Source organism: Alligator mississippiensis, chromosome 14 (assembly GCF_030867095.1).
Source record: "Alligator mississippiensis isolate rAllMis1 chromosome 14, rAllMis1, whole genome shotgun sequence".
Classification (NCBI taxonomy): domain Eukaryota; kingdom Metazoa; phylum Chordata; order Crocodylia; family Alligatoridae; genus Alligator; species Alligator mississippiensis.
In genome coordinates, this window is record NC_081837.1 from 10,945,585 (window position 1) to 10,966,459 (window position 20,875).

The 20,875-nt window shown below is 44.1% G+C and overlaps 1 protein-coding gene across 2 annotated transcripts in view; it reads right to left on the minus strand.

The window, feature by feature from the left end:
- Window positions 1–20,875, minus strand: part of GALNT17 (polypeptide N-acetylgalactosaminyltransferase 17) — a 362,022-nt gene that overhangs the window by 179,218 nt on the left and 161,929 nt on the right. For both annotated transcript variants that reach the window (XM_019493492.2, XM_019493493.2), the window contains one exon: window positions 14,544–14,710. In XM_019493492.2, the coding sequence (XP_019349037.1) occupies window positions 14,544–14,710 (167 nt within the window). The remainder of the gene's footprint in view (window positions 1–14,543; window positions 14,711–20,875) is intronic.

Consider the following 20,875-nt stretch of genomic DNA (forward strand, 5'->3'; position numbering starts at 1 on the left):
AGGACCTTTTTTAGAAATAACTTTTGATTCTAAGTGCCTAAATCACTTAGGCCAATCTTAAAATTCTCATCCCTACCTTCTGCTTTTTGTGCCACTACATCTCAAGCACTGGTCCTGAACACTTTCCTCACTCCGTTTTCTTTTGGTTCTCTTGAAATTTGGGCCCAGTTTCTGTGTCCCCAGATCAGTTCCTTTCATTCACACTCTACTACAAGCTTAAATCTAGCCCTAGGGGCATAGGTGGCATGGGAAAATTTCAAGCGAGGACAAATTCTTAGCAAAGGTAAAGCCGGCACAACCGGCTTCTCTACCACCCCATATTAGGGAGTGCTTCCAGGGTATAATAGGAAGGTTTCCTTCACAATCATAAAGCAACACGAGCTGCTGTCAGGGCTACTTTAGTGAAGAACAGACGTACAAGACAAAGGAATGATCACCCACTCCCTCACATGTCCTTCCTATGTCCAGCAGTTTTCATCACGGGAGAAAATCTGTGCTCCCTCTTTATTTAACATCTTTACCTTCTCATCTAGCTGCTACTGCCTCTCCCTCTCTCTCTTTTGGCTATTTCTCCTCTTTACCAATAATTCTTGCTCCTTGCACATGATCATTCTTTAACGATCTTCAGCTCTTGCTGACTGCTTCCCAGGCTTTTACCACTCTTTCCTCTTGGTAGAGCCTGAGAGTAGGAGTGAAGGGACAGCCCTCTGCAAAGGAGCAAGAGCTCAGGTAAATTTCCCTACAGCACTCGGGGCCAGTGCTTCATTTAAAGGCCATCAAAAGGTCACTGGCAAATCAATTTAAACAAGTTCTATTACTGACCATTAATAATACTAATTCCCGTCAGCTTGAGGGGATGACAAGGTACATTGCCAAACGCGAGCAGAAAAACAGTTCAGTGTAGTTTAAAAACACAGGGAAGTGTATTTGGGGGCTGGACGTGATGATCTTCCAAGGTCCCTTCCAGCCCTAACGTCTGTGAAATCTACATGTACAATTAATTCAAAGCAATCAACTCTGGAGTAGTTTGAGCCGGAGTAAAGTACTCCTGGGCACAGCATCCACATGTTCACCCAGGACAGCAGCAATCTGAGCCAGGGTGGAGCAGTTTATGCCAGGGCTGCTCCTGCCCTGCTCAGCCCGGACTGGCAGGGAACATGATAGGTCAGCCCAGGGCTCTGGGTGGCGGTGGCGGGCAGCAGAGGGGCTGGCTGGGGCATGAGGGTGCTGAACGTGTAGAGCCATGTGGCTAAGTGATAGGCAGAAGTCTGGCCTCTGTGACCAAGCACAATTTATGCTTGCGGTCAGTGTCTACACGTTAGGGCTGTATGAAATTTTGCCGGCTGTTTCGACTTGTTTCAAGCTCGAAACAGCGAAATTGAAATGAAACGAAGGGCTTTGAAACAGCCTCAAAACCAAACGAGGGCAGTCGAAACATTTCGAAAGTTACGAAATGTTCTGAGTTTCAAAACTAAAGCTGGGCTTCCCTGCAGGGAAACAGAAAGTAAGAAGAGGGATGGGGAAGAGGGGGAAAGGACTGCTCTCATACTGACTGTCTAGCTGGCCAGTGACTGTAATCCTTCCCTGAAGTTCCTTCCAAACCCAGTGCTCTGGGGGAGGGATGGAAAAACAGCATAAAAGGCAGCATTGTTTGAGCTGCCCTGCTTTTTGTCACTCATGTCATGAGTTTTACTTGTCAGCAGCCTGAGATGCAGTTTCCCAGAACCCCTGGCACCTATCTCCTTTTAAACCTGGCAGGCTTCATGGCCTCAGCTGGGGCTACTATGCCTGCAGTTTTCATCCTGCTCCACCTTAACACACACACAGTCACACATGTCACTGTGTGTCACAAGTTTTGCTTGTTAGCAGCCTGAGGTGCAGTTTCACAGAAACCCCTGCACCTATTTCCTTGAAACTTGACAGGTTTCACAGCTGCAGAAGGGGCTACCATCCCTGCAAGTCTCATCCAAAATCAGGCAACAGCTGACAAAGGTATAGGCAGTTTTATGGTTACCCATTATAGCCTACGGGCGAAACGTCAAGACAGTGAAACTGTTTCAACAAAATGAAACAGAACAGTAGTTTCAAAACGAAATGAAACTCTAAATGAAACACTGTCCCATCAAAAACGGCGAAATGAAACAGTGCTGTTTTGCACGGCCCTACTACACATGCATCCAATCGCAATTAATTACCCCACCATAAGATAGTACTTTCCCTGACTACTATCTTAGAGTGACGTGAATTAGTTCACTGCAGCCTAACAGCATCACACGTGCAGACAGTGATGCTTTACTCCACAGCTAATTAGTCTTCTCCACAGTTAAGCGCACATGTAGACGTGACCAGGGAGCAGCACACCTCAGTTTTTTTCATCCCTGTTACTCAGCTGTGCCATTTCAGTCTCTGTGTTTGCTGTGTGCATCTTCCAAGCCTTCCCATTGGATTAGCTGAAATTCCCCCTGCTCTTATTACAGTAATGAAGAGATTTCTGCTTCCTTCAGAAGAGCCTAATATCATGTTCTATAAGTACCTTCTACTTACTGGGAACTGCTGATCATTTAATTAAATTGTCTAAAGCTGCGTATGTGCTACCGCTGAGTACATAATGGATCTGTCAGTTTCTAGAGTCATTATAGGTATCGAACTTATTAGTACTTTCAGATATCTACAGAGTATAAAAGACACATGGTGTAAAAGCAAAGTACTGAACATGCAAGTACATAAAAGGGAGATATAAATACATCATTGGTGCTACTCTTGTTCTTTTTGTTGCAGTGCTGCAAGGCTCAGCCATACACTTGTTTCTACTGTGCCGGGCACCGCATAAAATTCATGTAGAATTTTAATGGCCGCCAGGCTGTCCCTCTGACTGCCGATCAGTGTATTTTATCCTGGGCCCTGCTACCGATCTGCTGGATGATCCTTTCTCTTCACAGTGCCTCAGTTCTCCCATTGGTAGTCAGAAAAAAGTGCTATATCAGAGCTAGGTGTTATTATTACAATAACACAGGCTACGCCATCATATTGGTAAACGAAATTGCTGAAGAATGGCTCTCATTTCTGCAGAATTTGAGGGCTCTAAGACATTACTTTCAGGCCTGTCCCCTTGAATTTCTAGGAATTTCCATGGAAGTCTAAGTGACTTGTTTTTAACTTTTTTCAAAAAAAGAAAAAGCACTGCTAATGTAACATCCAAGGTCAGAACACTGATATACGAGCGGTGAAGCAGGTCACTATAAAACAACAGAGAACAAAAGAATCTACAGTACATCCCATCCATTGTGCTCAGCCAGAGACAAATTCAGGGAAATGGGATGGGCTAGTCCCTCTCCTTATGTCTACTCTTCCACACACACAACAACTGTGCTTTCTTCAGTGTCTTTCTGGCACTGTGTCCTCTTACACATCCATTCCCCACAGGTACCATTTCTCTCTTTTATGTTGAAAAAGGGAGGAAGGTGATGGGAAATGTTCACATCCCACAGCATCTGCATCACATACATACATGATGGAAGCAACTTTAGTTTCATGCTGAGCCACTCATAGGAGACCAATATTTAATGGAAGCAGCATCCCTTTTGTGAGGCTTCAAGGAGACAGAGACACAGAAGTTTTTTGACAGACAAAAACCCCACATGTATAGCATTGGTTTCTCATGAGTTTTTTGTCAGAAGGTAAGTTATTAATGCTGCATATTGTGGATTTATTAGACAGATTAAAAAACAATTAAAAGACTTTCATACTAGAGGGTGAATTTCTCTGCAGAAAGGAGGACATAGAGAAAGTGCCATAGGGAGTTGTGCATGCAAAGTCAAAAGGAGAGTACAACAAGAGTAAAACAAGGAGGAATGGTAATATATAGCTCAGTGATGGGTGACCCTCAGAAGGCATAAAACACTGGTTTGGTTGAGGTAAGCACCAAAGGTTTCAGGCCCGTTATCCCAACATCTTGGTCTGCAAAACTGGTCAGAAAATCCAACAGCTGGATCCTGCTCAGTCACATATTCCCCTCCCTACTACTGGGCTGCAGGCAATACATAGGCAAGAAATGGATCTAACAAGAGAACAGCCCTAAGGTCATGTCCACACATGCAGGCACATGTGGTTTGTGGCACCATAAACCTCTTTCAGGTGCCACAAACCGCACACCATGAATATTAAACTGTGCACCGGGGCAAAATTTGCTACTGCGTTTTCTGGTAGCAAAAAAAGCCCCAATAAAAAAAGCGGGGCAAAGCACATGAAAGTAGCGTGCACCCAGACAAATGCAGAGGGGGGGGGAGCAGGCAGCACAGGGTTGCCTGTTCCCCCATCTTTGTGTGCTGCAGAGCCCTCACACTGAGGCACACCAAGCCCCAGCCAGCTACGGGGCTGCTCTCTGGGCTGCCTGCTCCCTTGTTTCCACATGCCGCTCCCTGGCTGGCTGGCACAGGGTGCTTCAGCACAGGGGCTGCCTGTTGGCTAGTCCCTCACTGAAGGACCACGAGCCCCAGCCAGCCCTCCTTGCAGCACATGGAGCCTGGCCAGAAGCCAGGAGAAGCTGTGCATGGCCAGTTGCCTGAAGTGGGACAATTTGTCCCTCAACAAAGAGCACGTGCTAGGGCACAAATTTGTGCCACTACTATTAGTGCTGCTGCAAGCACACACCCCTGCTCATCTGGATATGGCCTAAGAGTGCAAATGCTCCTGGAGGACCTTTGTGTGACCGTTTCAGGGTTTGTATGTCACACAGAAATGGGAACTAGTGAGACCCAAGAAATTTCCATTTGTTTCGCTTCCATTTCTATTAACCCAACAAATTTTACCTGGATTAACCCCTGACCAGAAGACATATCCTATATCATGTTTCATAGAAAGCCATGAGAACAGAAGAAACAATGCAGTTAGCTTGATATAAGGGGCAGGGTGGCATTTAGGCTGGTCACATGTTGCATCTAGTTCACTTGTACACTCCGGGCGCACATTGGGCGCGTCTCCATGCTAGAGAAGTAATGCAGTTCAGCAGATGGGCACTGGACATAGCCTCAGGGGGCTAATCCTAGCTCTGCTTGCTTTGTGATTTCTGTCCCTTTATTTGCTGTTTCACCCTTTGTCTATTTAGACAAAGCATTTGGGCAGTTTCTCACACAAGTCCCTAAACTTAGTTGGGGCTTCTTGGTGCTACTGCAGTACACATAAAGATTCTTAATACAATAATAAGTCCTATGAGCTCTCCCAGAAAGGAGGTCCACAGACCCTGGGTATATTCTGAGGCTTTATGAAGAAAATATTTAGTGCACAGCCTAGGGACTTGGATTGTACATGGAGGAGCAAAATGACTTTAAAATCAAAATGGGGAAAGGAAAGATTTATATTTCATGCTGACATAGGACTCCAGCTGGGAAATTCAGATCTGGATTGGGCTGGGTTGGGTTGGATTTGGATTTTCAGCCTTTTTCAGGCAAATGAGCTTGGCTTATAGTGATAGGTCCTGGTCACAAAACTAATTTATTCAGATATAAGAAAAAACATCCTGGCCACACAGAACTCTGGGCACATCTACATGTGAAGTTAGCGCAACTGAATAAACTCTGTTGCAGTTTGCATTGGAGTTTATTGCTCCCAGGCGCAGCATTCACACGTGCCCAAGACTGCACGTTGAGCCAGTGTGGTGCAACCCCAGCTGGCAGTGGGCTTGGGGGGTCAGCCTGCCAACCCAGAGGTGCTCTGCCCCAGCTCAACGTGCTGCAGAGGGGCTGGCTGGGGCACAAGGGTGCTACAGTGTGGGGCTAGCTGGCAGGCAGCCCCTGCACTGTTACATCCTCATGCTCCAGCCTGCCTCAGTTGCCATCTACATGTGCACTGCAACAAAATAAATAACTCTGCCATAGGACAGTACTTGTGTCAGGCAGTGCTACCCTACGGTGAAGTTAATTAGTTTACTCCAGCCTAATAGCACCGCATGTGTAGACAGTGACGCTTTACTGTGGAGCTAGTTAGTCATCTCTACAGTAAAGTGCACGTGTAGATGCCGCCCTCAGTGGCGAACCTCTCCTGGACTTCAAAAGGACAAGAGTTTCACTCAAGCCAGGTTTCAACCTATCCAAAAAGACTGGGCAGGAGAGGAAGGGGGACAGCAGGAGAGGGATAGAAAAATGATTAGAGTAGGAGTGGCCAACCTGCAATATGCATGTCTTGGTGTGGCAAATCAGTGAGGTGAAAAGCAGCACAGTGGATAGGAAGCAGAAGTGAGAGCAGCAGATTGGGTGGGAGCACAGGACAAGAAGCAGAAAGCAGAGAAGCAGCTTGGGCAGGGGAAGGAGGCTGGAGTGGCATTTAGGGAGGGTTAATTTGTGGCATGCCTGCCAAAATAGCTTGGCCCCCACTGGACTAGAGGATTGGATCCTGAGCCTTTACTGTTTTTTAAACTGAGCCACGTCAGTCCTACTGCAAGGTAAGTGCTGCTTCTTGTTGGACCAGCATCTGGGAAACCACCCTTGCCAGCGAGACTCAGTTCCTGGAGAGGCTGATTTTGCAACATCTGAAATGCAGCATTCCCTCCAGGTGAGCTTGCTTAGGCTGTAAATCAGAACTCACTCTCAAATCGAATCTTAATCTAAATCAGTTTAAATGAATCCTAATTTTACCATGAGTATTTCTTTTTCAGCAATCACTTTAGTGAGTGCTATTAACATAACAGAAAAATAATTCAATGCTTCCTGACATGGCATCATCAGAACATGTAGCTTTAGGCTCTGTATTCAGAGAGCTGCTGCAGCTAGGTCAATAGTGACAAACTTATTCTCTGTCATATAAATTAAGAAATGTTTTATCCCCAAATATTGTTTCTCTGCAGCATATCCCAGAGCCATGTTATTTGGTGAGGCTGGGAGGTCTTGAAATAGCATGCCAGAAATTAAATGACTTCAACAAAGGAGGGGGAAAAAAAAAGCCTCTCTGAAGAAGTTAGCTTTCAGATAAATTGGCAATCTTGCCTTTGGCTCTGCTACTTTCAGGGCTTCATGCAAATTACACTAGGGGAGAAAAACGTCACATAGTTCGAACTTACTAAAGTTTTGATCAGTTCTGTCTAGCACTCTGTAAAAACAACATTTTGCCTTCCTAGATCACCACTAATGATGAGAAGACTTCCATGAGCTTCATAAAATTACTGAGCCTCACAGACCTTTTGAGAGCCTTTAAGATTATATCCATTTTACAGTTCATAAATTGAAAAGCACAAAGCAAGCTGACTTGCCCCAGGTCACAGAAGAAGAGCTGCTTTCCTGGCTCTTGATTGTCTTTCCTAATTACTGGACTATCAACCCAGCATACACATGACCAGGGTATTTGAGCATGGACCAAATGAGGTACAGTTTAAGGCAAGCTAAACACTGCAATAGAATTCAGAGTATTACCTCTTGTTTCTCTAAACATCCCATGACGGCCAGTCTCTTCCCTCTAGAAGAAAACTGGAGGGATGATTTTTCAGATCATATCCGTAGCATTCAAAGAACACACTTATTAAAGATGTAATCAATATTTGCAAATGTGCAAGAGAAAAAGAATGTCTGGTATTTGGCCATTTTCAGGCAAGACTTGCACAAAAGCCCAAGTAAAAATGCCAGTCAATCCAATTTCAGTTATCTCTTCTTGTTTCTATCTGCCTCCATTAATCTCTAGTGGAGGGAGAATCCCAGGAAGCAGGAAACAACACATCTTAGAATAACAGAAAATCACAGTGGGTATGCTACATGTTGCCCTATGGCAATGTAGTGACACGCTACATTGCTGTACAGCATGCTACGGCAATTTAGTGATCACATGGGTCTACATGGGATCGACAGCTACATCACCGTAGAGGCACGCTTCCCCGGTATAGTGTGCCACTATGGTCAGGTAGCAGCAAAATCTAACCATGCGCACAGTGCAGTAAAACCACCCATACTGCGCCGTGCTTTAATCCTTCTAAAAGGAAGTACTAAAGCACAGCGCCGTGTGTAGATGCTCCCAGTTAGAACGCACCTCGAGTGGTCATCTTGTCACACCCTCCAGATCTGTTGCTGTGCTCTAAAACCCAATTGCCAAGTATGATATTATCAACAGATACGCGGAATATGGAGAGCTTGACCAGCTACACAGGCCTGTAGAAAGATTACAGTGGCTGATCAGATACCGTTTTTGGTTTGATTCTGATTAGCAATACATTGCAAGAAGCATAGAGGAAGACTAGATAACTGTGTGCAGGCAGTCCTCGACTTACAATGTTTCAAGTTACAACGTTTTGCACTTACAATGTTTATAAATTGACACCCTGTTTCAACTTTACAATGCCAGTTTTGACTTACAACACTTGATCCGATGCAATACTACACTAGCGAACATGTTTGCTGCGTCACTCATCTCCCTGGAGAACATCTGTGCAAACTTCCTTGGATGCTTTCTTTAAGGAAGCAGACAAGACTCCAGAAAAACCTGCAGCCAAGACTCCTGAGAAGACTCCAGCCAAGACCCCTTCAAAAAGTCCAGCAAGGTCACCTCAAAGAAGTCCTTTCAAATCAATATGATTGCTATTTACAATATAAATATATTAATGTAGCTATATTACTCATCTATAATTGATCAAGTACAAAATTCTGGGGTATTTTTGGTGAAAATAGGGTATCGGGCCTGGGTTCAGGAACCAATCCCCCATTTACAGCATTGTTCCTTATGAGAAAATTGGTTCAGAGTTACAACATTCCGACTTAAGACATGGTTTTCAGGAACCAATTGTGCCATAAGTCTGAGGAACTATGAGCCAGCTATACTAGAGCTAAGTTTTGTAATAAGAAACTCCTACAGTGGACTCGAAAATGGACTAAACTTCTGACCTTTCAGGCAAATTTTCTAGGCAAAGCGATGGGAAGGGAAATAAATGCTAGGGACTGAACTGGAACACATGGTGGACACCATGCTAAAACTAGTGAAATGGGAACATTTGGCTTCAAATCTTCACTTTGGTTGACCTCAATGCACTCAGCAAAGCTCAGAGGAATCAACACCAAAATGAGCAAACAAAAACGGTTCACCATACTCCTAAATATCTCGCAAAATTCTTACCTGGCTAGAAACTGAACTGCACAATAACAACTGTAATTAATTAGCTTGTCGTTAATTAGCAGATAGGGACCACTGGGGATTTGGGGCTGGTTAAGACAACTCGGGTACCTAAGACGAGTCAACTCCTTGTCAGTCTACGTAGACTTTTCTTTAAGTGCACTCTCCTTCCAAACCTGTAAAACAGTCTGCTCCCCAGGGAACACACCGGGAGCATTGTTGTTGTTGAAATGAGCTGTGGAGCAAGATAATGATATATCCAGTCACAGCTAATATTGTTACACCGAGGTAAATTACAACCAGTCACATGCATCACTGAATGTAGCTAGGTATTTTTAAGTAGCCTTTTATCTTGAGGTTTTCTTTTATACCGTGAGGTTTTCTTTTCAAAGAGATATTATTCCAGATTAAAAATGCTTGCAGACAGACAGCAAAAAGGCAGGTGATGCTTAAGCAACAGACTCAAACAAGGCGTGTGACTGTGAGATAACACAACGTCTCAGGGGTATATTGCTGTATGCCTTCAACGACCTCGGAAATGTGTTATCGCTCAAAAACACAAGCTGTGTAGTGTCTTTGCAATTATAAACCAGCAACAACAGAAACAAACAAAGACAAGCTACAAAAAGTCTTTACATAAAGTATAGCATGCACTTCAATGAGGGGAAAAAAAAAAGTTTCAAACCTGAAATTCTCTCGGCATCTGCCTTTGGGGAAGGAACTTTGTGTTACAATGCATTCATGTTTCTGGCCACAATTTACAATCTGGGAGCAAACAATTAGAACTGTCGCGTTTATCAAAATTAGCTTCTTTTTATACTATACATTTGTAGGGATCTGTGTTTTTCAGGTTTGTCGTACATGTTGCTGTGTAGCGATGCCAACAGAGAAAAACAAAAAAACCTGATGAGCCTATAAAAACAGATTTTTTTCTCCTCTTCAACCACAAACACCAAACTGATTTAGATAGAATTGTACGATTACTGTATGGTGTACCTAAAGGGTAGAAGCTATTTGGATGCCAAAACTATGAATTTCTAACCTTCATATGTTTGGATTTCTTTGCAATGTAATTGTAACTCTGAACTTCTTAAATTTTAACGATTGGTTTGTGGATGATTAAAATATCATGGTAAAGCATTTCACTTGCATTCCTGGTACATAATCTTCACCTCCATATATTCTTGTGTAGTTACTGCCTGGGAACGTCACACAGCTAACGCCACACTCCAGAATCTGACTACCAGGAAACAGAAACTTAAATATGGTATTTATGGGGGTCACCCATGATATTAAGTTCCCCAATGCCCAACCTCTGATCTTCAGAAATTTTAGAGCTGCTACCCTCTGAAAAACAGGCTTCTTTAAAGGAATCTGAAAGACGGACATGCCAAATCTCCAATCAATATTTAAAATTTACGGAACTGATTAAAATCCTGTATCCACGTGCATACTAGTTTCACATATCTATTGCAGTCCCTTACAGATGCACTTCACCAGTTCCCTTGATAACCAAACCTTCTCAACTCTAGTCAGTACAGTCACACCCGGACGACTTTACGTCTGCCCTCAGTTTGTTGCTAGTACTCCTGCAGAATCAATCTTCCTATCTCAAAGGTCATAATGTAAAATCTGAAATTATTTCCCTGTAGAATGCCAATCCATTTATTACAGCCATTTTATTTGTAATATCAGAAGTGCCAGGTATAAGATACCACGATTGCTTGTAATTATTTCCCATCATTAGCGTGAACTATACGATGATGATATTGCCATTAGTAATTATTTTCTATTATTGAGCTTCTTGCCTATGAGTTATTAGCAGTGCATATGCATGATCTCTGGTATGCATATGATTTGGTATTATTTCTTATCACAGAGAAAAATAGATGAATTATTATATGCTAGGGATAAGCTCACGAAACAGCCACGTCATTATATTCCTACAGACAACTCCTTAAAATGCTCTTCTGTCAGTGCCTACAAAAGGTTGATAAGGGTTAGGTTTCTGGTGTGCTGAGACTGCTGCTGATCATGCTCACTAAAACGGTCTCATTGTTTTCTTGAACTTCTCCATCTGTTTGTATCCATGCTTTCTTTCAGGCCTGGTCCATTTGCCTGAATTGCTATATCAGCTATGGGTGACTGTGAAAGGAGCACAGTCATGAAGGCTGGTGTCAGCTATGCTAACAGAAGAGGTCATCTTCTGTGGGGAAGGGTTCTCTCTACTTATCCTGTGTCATTCAGGGAGATGGCACAACTAAAGCAGTAGGAAAACTCCTTCTGCCAACATACTCAGAGCTTCTGCCAGCAGAGTACAACTACAGCGGCACCGGTTCCAGAGCATAGCTCAGGCTATAAACCCTTTGGGACAGAGAATGTAATTTTGCTCTGTTTCTACAGCATCTAGATCCTGGTTCATGACTAGGACTCCTAGACACTATCCCAATATTGCAATACTATGTTGGCATGTTGCAGAGTTCAGGTTCCCAGAATCAATGCGGTGATTCTGGCTGAAAGGTGGATGCTTGCAGAGTACTTTAACAATTGGGGACAAGCAGACCATGAAGCTAGGGAACACTGCAAAACACACAAGGGACTAAAGTTAACCAAACTCAGCCTCCTGCCTCCCACCACCACCCAGACAGAGGATAACATCCAGGTCTCTATTCCCTCTTTGATCAGATTACAGAAAGTAGTGCCTGCACTGGAACAGTATTCCTTAGAGCAGAAATGGATGAGAACAGGGCCTTTTAATCTCAGCAGCAAATAAAGAAAAACAGTTTTTAATTTTGCATTCTTATTGCCAGCTGCGGTCTCTGCTATTCAAGGGAGGAAAGTTTTTTTTTCAAAGGAATTCATTTCATTGTCCTATGCGCCTTTCAGAAATGTCTCCAGAGCCCACCAACAGCATCTGATACAACGTTTGTTGCTGGGCTACATACTGAGTGGTTGGTAGAGACTGTTTAGACATGTATTTCTTTGCACATGGCAGGGAGTATTGCAGATAAATAATTAATACAGATGGGTTCCCCTTTAAGGCACACTTTTTGCTTTATCCTGTGGATGCAGAAGGACTTGGTGGGGTGCAGTATTTCATTTTGATACTTTCAACAGATTTTACCTGCAAAATAGGAGAGCCTGAGAACGCAAATTATCATCTTCACCTTCCTTCACTGGTCACAGGAGGTTTTTCAGATGAGGAGCCAAAACCTGAGGTGGTGTAAATCACCCATGATTTTAGTTGAATTCAGTGGAGCTCTGTTGATTTACACCAGCTGAGGAGCTGTTTTTATTACTGCAATTATTATAATCCGTCGGCTTTCTAATGGTACTCATTATTGTAGCACTTGAGTGCCTATTTTTACAGGCTTGAGTTGCTTACTTTATTCCTATCTCATCTCACCACAAATGGAAATGCAAGCTCTCAGCCTCCCTTTGGAATGGTTTGAAAGGGAAAATCAGCTATCACTTCTCCTAATTCTTCCCTTGCAGACCTAATGCATCACTAGATATATAGCCCTTGATTATTTTTATTATTGTAGTGTGTGCAGTGGAAAAGGGAAAGATGGTAATGAAGATGATTTGACCTAAAACTGAACACCACCTGACTGCACAAATTGTAAAACCAGAAGAGAATCAGGATGTGGGAATATTTTGGATTTTGAAAATACCAATAGAGGAAGCCCTCCCTCATAAAACCTAACTTCCAGACTGACTCAGATCCTCAAAGGAAAGAAGAGAAGGTGCTTCAAGGGAAAGAAAGTCACTATCACAGGAGACATAGAAAGGAGGACCAGAAAGGACTTCAGGAGGTCAGTCAATCCAACCCTCTGATCAAGGCAAGTTTGTCCCCATCTAAACCATCTTAGACAAGTGCATGTCTAACCTATTAAAAACTTCATGAACAACTTTTGCAAACAACTACCAGGCACCATTCCCAAAACATCAAAAAACCTCCCTAATCTGCCACAGGGAAAGCAGGGGGATGAGGGCATTGTCACTTTTCCAGGAAATTGTTAAGTATACTCAAGAAATCGTCATACCCATTTCACAGATAGAGAAACTGAAATATCCAAAGGGAAAATTACCTGCCTGATTGTCACTCATTAGGTCAATGGCAGACCCCAGAATAGGACCCAAGAATCCTGGCTCTTATTTCAGTGATGACACTACTGTCAAATTTGCCAGAATCCAGGGAGACTCTGAATTTAAGACAAACCCCCGACAATCAGATTCTATACATGTAAAATGTATACATTTGTTACAATTTTCCATTGTATAGCATCTAATGACTGGCAGGTCATCTTAAATGTGTCCCAACTCACTGCTGCAGCAGGTAAAGTCATGACGGGGGGCAGCAGCTGCACCCCTGCTCCTTGGCCTCCCACATGTTGCCCCCTGCTGCCTGTCCCCCCGCCACTTGTTCCTCCTGCTGCTTCCTCCCTGGTCACCTGCCCTTCCTGTCCCTTTCAATTTGTCCTCCCATGCCTACACCCCCTTGCACCTACCTGCCACTGCCTGCCTCCTGCTGCTGCTGTCTGCCCCGACTGCTCCTCTGCCACTTCTACCCCTCATCTGTGCCCCAGGCCCCACCATTTACCCTCACTCTGGCTCCAACATGGCTCTGGTCCTGCTCCAGGCTGGGGCATGGAGCATGTGTTTGCTCTGGTCTCAGCCCAACCTTGTAGTAGCAGTGGCAGCAGTTCCTGCCAAAGCTCCAGGCCCCAGAGGGCCACATCAGCAGGGAAGGGACAGACAAGATGGGGGAGAGGCAGGGGATGGGGAGGGTGGGGGAGGCAGAGGCAACAGGGGCAGAGGTGGCAGGCAGCAGCTGCAGCTCCAACCTCAACCGTGGGTAGGGGCCAGAGCTGCAGCAACTGCCTGCTGCCCCCCTCCCCACCCCAACCACCCTGTACTTGAATCCAAAATGAGGGGGCTTTTCCCCTCCCATGTTAAATGGGTAAAAAACCCCTCATTTTGGATTAGAGCAAATGTGGTATATGTAGACAATAAACTCTTTGGGGACTTGCCTTTTACTATGCATTTCTACAGTGTTTAGAATATTATTCATAGTGCTAAGATCACGAATTCATCTGGGATTTTTTGGTGCTCTTGTGATGAGGATGATAGCAACAAGGATACTATCTCTCTTCAACTTGGTTGATGGTTTCTTTTATTCCTCTGACACACACTGCTTGGAAATGCATTTAAAAGTCAAATTGGAGGTTTGGATGGGTTTTGTTCTGCTTATAGCACTGAAACTAAATGAATGTGGCTGAGTGATGGGTAGAAAGGCTCATATGTTGAAAAGTGCCTCATCTTCCAAGTCATATGGTACTTTGTGTCCTGGAGTCACTGTTTTCCTATGAAGCTGAACCTCTTTATGTGGCTTTATGTATGAAAAAGAGTAAAAACGCACCGCTGAATTTTCTAGGATTAAAGAGCACAGCCCTGCTTACCTTCATCGCTGTTATCATCCACAAGGATAATCTCCTTCAGGAGGTGAGCTGGGGTGTGATTAACAGCACTGTGCACGGATCGCAGAATCACCGACAGCGCTTCGTTCACAAAGATAAAAATAATGGAAATTTGGGGCAGATCCTTTGCATATTTCAACTCTTTGCACCTGCAACACGAAGGAACACAAAGAGACACTGGATTAGCAGAATACTGGCTGGACCACAGCCGTGCTAGAAGCTGCGCAAACACAAGCTACTGCATAGGGCAATTAATCAAGTGCTACAGCTTTACAAAGCCATACGTTTTGGCAAACCCTCTGTACTGTTCACGTGCCACATTTCAGGCATGCATCCCTCTGCGCTGGAGTTTAGACTGAGGCTGGCACCCCTAGGGAGAATTTGCTTCTAAGGAATCTCAAAAACATAAATGAAAATCAGCTAATCAGTTTCAATTAGCTGGAGTCGGGTAAATCCTGGATGCATATATGTGCTAGCACACACACGGAGATGTACAGTATGGGAAAGGTGGCTTTCACTGTGGAAAATGCCTCTGACTGTAATTTCAAGCCAAGCCTCCATTCACAGTCTGTTTTAAGATTAATGGTGCTCAGATATTTGCCATGTTCTTAAGCTGCACTAGTATAGCTCCTTCTGCTTGCTTTTTGGTACTTTTAAAACACAATGAACTTAACATGACCTCTGGTCAAACACTTTTAATCAAAGTTTTAATACTGGTTTTTCTAAAAGGATTTTTCCTGTTGCTGGAACATGCTTTGGACTGGAGTGTCACCTTGAACTGGCATCTTTGCACTTCCAAGCTGGTACGTGATTTTTTTATGCCATTTTATAATTATCCCCTATGTTTCCAGCCTTAATTGTTCTAAACAAGCTTTGCTTTTGTGGCTGGGCATTTATTTATTTGCATTTCTCCATCCTGCATCTGGGAGGTTTTCACTTTGCAGCCAAACTCATTACTGACAAACCAGAGGTTTCTGTTCTACAAATGACTATAACTGTGACTGTGAGCAGGACTGAGGAGTTAGAGGTGGCAAAGAACTTTCAGATAATTAAATCTATGCTTCCACCAGGACAGGATATAGTTCCAGTGACACACAAAAGATAGTAAATTAGAGCTGCACTTGATCCTATCCAAAAGCCTTAATTTAATCCATTCATCACAGGATGCAAACAGGTGAACGCATTCAAGACCACTTCAAAGTGAGCAGGGTGATACAATAAGGTCTATCAGAAGTCAAAAAAGGAGTAAAGGTTTTGGAACCTCCTGATAGTAAGGGAACTCTGAAAATTCAGGTAATTATTCCTATCTTACCAGCCTTTCTATAAGCCCTCTAGACAAAGAATAATTTCCTTCACTACTAATCATGCTCAGATGATTCTGTCATAAGGTTTTAGTGTCATAAAATCATAAGACCAAAAAGAGGTCGCTGGGACCGAAAGTCTGACCCTGTGAACTACAAAGGACAGCTCACTGTTAGGGCCAAGTGAATCAGCTGGGATAAAACAAGCCCTGACCCAATTCTTTGTTCCAAAAACACCAACTAAACCCTGGGGTTTACCAAAAATTTCAGATAAAAAGTTTCCATTTCCTAGTTACCTACTGGGAACCACAATGATATACCAGTATGGACCATATTTTGAAAGGAGGTCAGCACGTTCATTGCACAGTAGAGACTGACCTCTTTTGGGCTAGGGACAGACATTCAAAAAGCCTGAGCCTGAATTGATTCAACCTTTGGAAGTCAGTCTAACCTGGCTAGGCTGAACCGGTTTCCAGCCATACAGACAATCCCTCTGGACTGAGAAAATTCAGGCACATGCCTGCAGTGGCTCAGGCTGGAAGCCGGGGGAGTGGGGTGCTAGAGCAGCCCTCCCTTCCCTTGCAGAGCTGAGCTGAGCAGTGTGGCCAAGTCCCAGCAGGAGGCTCTGATGAGGGAGGGCTGTGAACCCCCAGCCTACCTGCAGTCCCAGGCTTTTCTCAGCTGGCTGCTCAAGGGGTGGGAGTGTTGCCAGCCCCCAACCCCCAGCCAGCACTGAGGAAAAGCCGGTGTGTGCAGTGCATGCATCTGTTGATGATAAGGAGCTTTTCACTCTCCCTCCTTGCTTCTGTATACTGTCTGCAGCAAACAATCAGGCAAGCAAGCCGGGGGTGCGGGGGCTGATAAGTGTCACCCCTATCTCAGTGTTTATCATCCGATTAAAAAAACAGGAAGACATTACCAGCTACCTGTTGATTCTATTGATTCAGCACAGACCCAGCATGTGGTCTGCTAGCTAATACACAGATACCTACTCCGCAAGGCAGAGGGGAGGGGGGAATTCCTGCTTAGCGGGGAGTGGTGAGAGGGAGGGGAGGGAGCAAACAGCTGTTAAACAAGGAAGGACATTAAGTTACCTCCTCCAAGGAAGGATATTAAGCTACCTGTTGAATAGCTCCATAAAGCCTGTCTGCCTCTGTCGTCTCCCACAGCATGGACTCTAGCCAGCAAGTGGTCTGCTAGCTAATGCTGATGTGTCTATGAAGGACAGGGGATACCTGCTTAGCATAGAGTGGCATGGGTAGCGGGGGAGCAGAAGCCAGGCAGATGCCTGCAGGGACTGCCAAGCTCCAGCGAGAGCTCCACCCAGCCCAGACAGCATGCTGGGATGCTGGGGGAGTCTGGTTTAACTTAAACCAGCAAGGGGTCTGGGACAGACATTGCATAAACTGGTTTGAGCCAAACCAGTTAAGTCTGATGCTACATTCAACCAGGTTTATCTCAAACCGGTTTCAGCCATTTCAAACTGGTTTATGTGCACTGAACTTCTGTTCTGTTACAGGTTTAAACCAGTTTCTGATCACTTAAACTGGTTTATATGTAATGGCTGTCCCTAGACTTGAAAGTCTGGCCCAAAGTACATGCTGGGAGGAGTGGCATGCTTACAGGAGCTGCAGATGTGGCTAATCTTTTCTACAGATGAACACATAAACCTTGTGTTTCTGTGTATTCCATGTATGCACGTTTAAATACATACATACAATGGATATTGAAGTGTAGGGGTTAATTTATGCAAATTCTCTTGCTCTCAGGACAGGAAAGGAAGGAAAAAGGAAAAGGAGGAAGCTGACATTCCATGAAAAAAATCAATTTTCAACATTTGTGATCAATTAACATGGAACATCCAGCAGTATTAACTGCTGTACAGTTAGTATTTATTTACCAAGTGAAGCCTGACAGACAACTAGAGAGAAGAAAGCACGTAGAAGCTGTAACTACACAGTTAAATTACAGACCAACAATAACCTTAATACATTTTTTTAATTGTATTAGCTACTTCTTAGGGAAGCAACAAACATCCTTTATGCTCCAAAATAAGGAGGAGGAAATTGGAAAGATTTTTAACGATACCATTACCAGAGAGTACACCTATAAAGCTTTCTCATTGAACAAGCAGTTGAAGATGAATCCATATTTTTCCCATTGTAACTATTGCCTTCCTCCTCTGAACCTACCTTAATAGAAACAGATGCTAAACAGCTTTTGGGAAACTATTTCTTTCCAATCTTGCAAGAACATTAGTGAAGGGGTAAACTCAGAATTGACCTTGAATTTTCATAACAACCTCCTTCTAAAATATGGCCCGTGCTGTGGTTCCCAGGTGGTAACTAGGACGTGGAAACTTGTTAGCTGAACTTTTTGGTGAAATCCCCAGGGTTTAGTTGGTGTTTTCAGAACAAAGGTTTGGGTCAGGGCTTATTGCATCTCAGCTGACTGGGATGTGTAAAAGTCAAACTCAACTAAACCCATTTTGAGATTCTAAAAAATGCTTTCTGTTTGTCCCTCTACATATTATGTTGGATAGATGGAGAAAGGGAGGCAGGAGGGAAGGAAAAGAAATAATATTTTGCTTTAGTTGTTCATACTTCTGCACTGCTACTCCCTGAGACAAGCTATTCTGGTGGTAACCCCAGCTCAGTTTGTGATCAGTGGCTTGAAGAAGCGTCCAAACCAAGCCCATTGTTATTTTCTATTCACCTTTGTATCATTCCTATCGCATTCCTTCTGCCTCCAAATATTGTGGGCAAATGGGTAGAGAAAATGGGAGAAGGAATCAGCCAGTGAACAGTGTAGGCACTTCAGATACCTCTATTGCTAATATCTATAATGCTGCAATTCTCAAAAGACAAGCTTGGAGCATAAACACAGAGATCTCCGGTTGCTGTGGCTGCAGCCATGCTAGGGAGGGGAGTAACAATGTAAAACAGAATTAATCTCCAACTAGTTCCAACAAAATCCAGTGTCAGTCTTCTTTCAGTGTGCTTCCTTCACTTGTGGCATGAGGAGCAGCTGGTTTATGTGAGGCTCTGCCTGCAGCCATGTGCTATTGTTCTTCAACTCCTCCAGGCTCCACAGCAATAGTTTATTATTGACAGGCTGACGCATCAACAAATATTCATGTGTTCAAGAAAACACCTGGTGCTTTTGTTCTCTCATGGGGCCAAAGTAAAGAAGATAAAGAAAAACACAGTGCTTGAGCTCAGACATAATTAGAGGGGCCAATGGAGAACTTGTTAAAAGCAGCAGGGATAATGACTGCTCCGTTCTAGAGGAGGTAGTTTTATTTTTCCTTAGCACTTAAAAAAAAAAAAAAAAAAAGTACCGATCTGAACACTGCTTTAGTCAGGCAGATCAGGTGGCTCTGAATATTTACAAGCTGTGGTTAGAGAGGTTGACAGCTCTAGTCTTCCAAATGATTCTTGAGGCTTCTGAGATATTAGTCTGGGTGTGTAGGATTTACCGTACCTTACCAAGGCATCGGTCTCTCAGGTTATGCGTGCTGCCTTGGCTCCACGCTGCTTCTGGTAGATGCTGAGTGGGACTTCTCTAACGCACCGAGGTATTAAAGGACCCTATATGCAAGAATTTTTATCCAACTCGTAGCAGGACTATGCCACGAACCATGAGATGAGATGACCTTCTTATTATGACGTGGAGTTATAAATCAAGCTCGATTACAAGACAGAGAAGCCTACGAGGTAAAATATCTGTTGATTTAACTCCATCTTTAATTAGCAGAGAAGAATGAGCCTTCGTTGGCCAGCATCGTGTCAAGAAGCCCAGCAGTACCAGATTAAAAGGGGCTTGCAGGTAAAGCCCAACAACACTGCTATGTTTTAGCAGGGTCTAAAGTTATCAGAATTGTCTTTTGCACCAATATTATTTCTACAGGAGGAAGCATACTCTTTAGGCATCGCTTAAGATGACTGACTCCAGCTTGAAGCTACAAAATTCAGATCCAAATCCAAAATTCTTCAGTAACCTTATATCTACTTATATAGGATATCTACTTATATAGGATAGATGTCTACTATATCTACTTATATAGGACCTGTCCCACAGTACAAGCCCAAATCTGAAATTTAAGATGTATTATAGCATCCAGATCTTAGATTTTAGAGCTACTCCATCCTTAATCCTAGATCAAGTATGTATATGTACACATACCTGGCATCTTCTCAGGGCCTAGCAATTAACAATGCTGAATATCAGGGCAGGGATATTTTCATGATAATTCTGGACCAATCAAAAGAAGAGGAGGAAATAGAATAAAACCTGTTTTTGCAAAATTTTCCAGCAAGACACTGTGGCCAAGCACTTTGCTATGGTTGGATAAACTTAAACACTGCTGAACCATGCAGCACTGGAGGTTCCTCTTTATCAAGGATCCGGCTTTTCCATTTCCCATGGAAAAAAACAGAGAAAACTGCAGATTTTACCTTTTCCCAGAGGAAAACATGGATCTCTCATTTTAACAGAGAAACCCATGGATTTTGCAGTTTTGCAAAGAGCTCTCTGCAGGCTGGCAGAGCTCCCACCTGCAAGGGGCTGAGAGGGAGCGGGAGGAGGGCAGTCAGGCAAGTGGTGCCATGTGCATGTATATGCACATGGCTGCCAGGCAGCCTGAAGAGCAGCTCCTGCAGGTAAGTTGCGGGGGAAGGTTGAGGTCCCCATAGGTAGGAAAGGAGGGAGTTGGGCAGGGCTGGGGTTGAGGCTGCTGCCCAGCCGGGGCCACAGTGAGCAGCCGCAGCAGGGAATAGGATGGAGCTGCGGGTGGCTCATCTCGGGGAAGGGGGGCAGCTCCCCACCCTGTGCGCACTCGCAATGGGGGAACCTGTGCTCCCCAGATCTGTGCGTGGGATGGGCACAGGTTGCCCGATGCAGGCTTGGGCTCCCCACTTTGCTGCTCTACCCCAGGATGTCCGCAGTCCAGCGGGTGCGAACTGGCACTGCAGGGAACACCAGGGCCGCTCAAGGATCTCCTTTCTGCTGAGC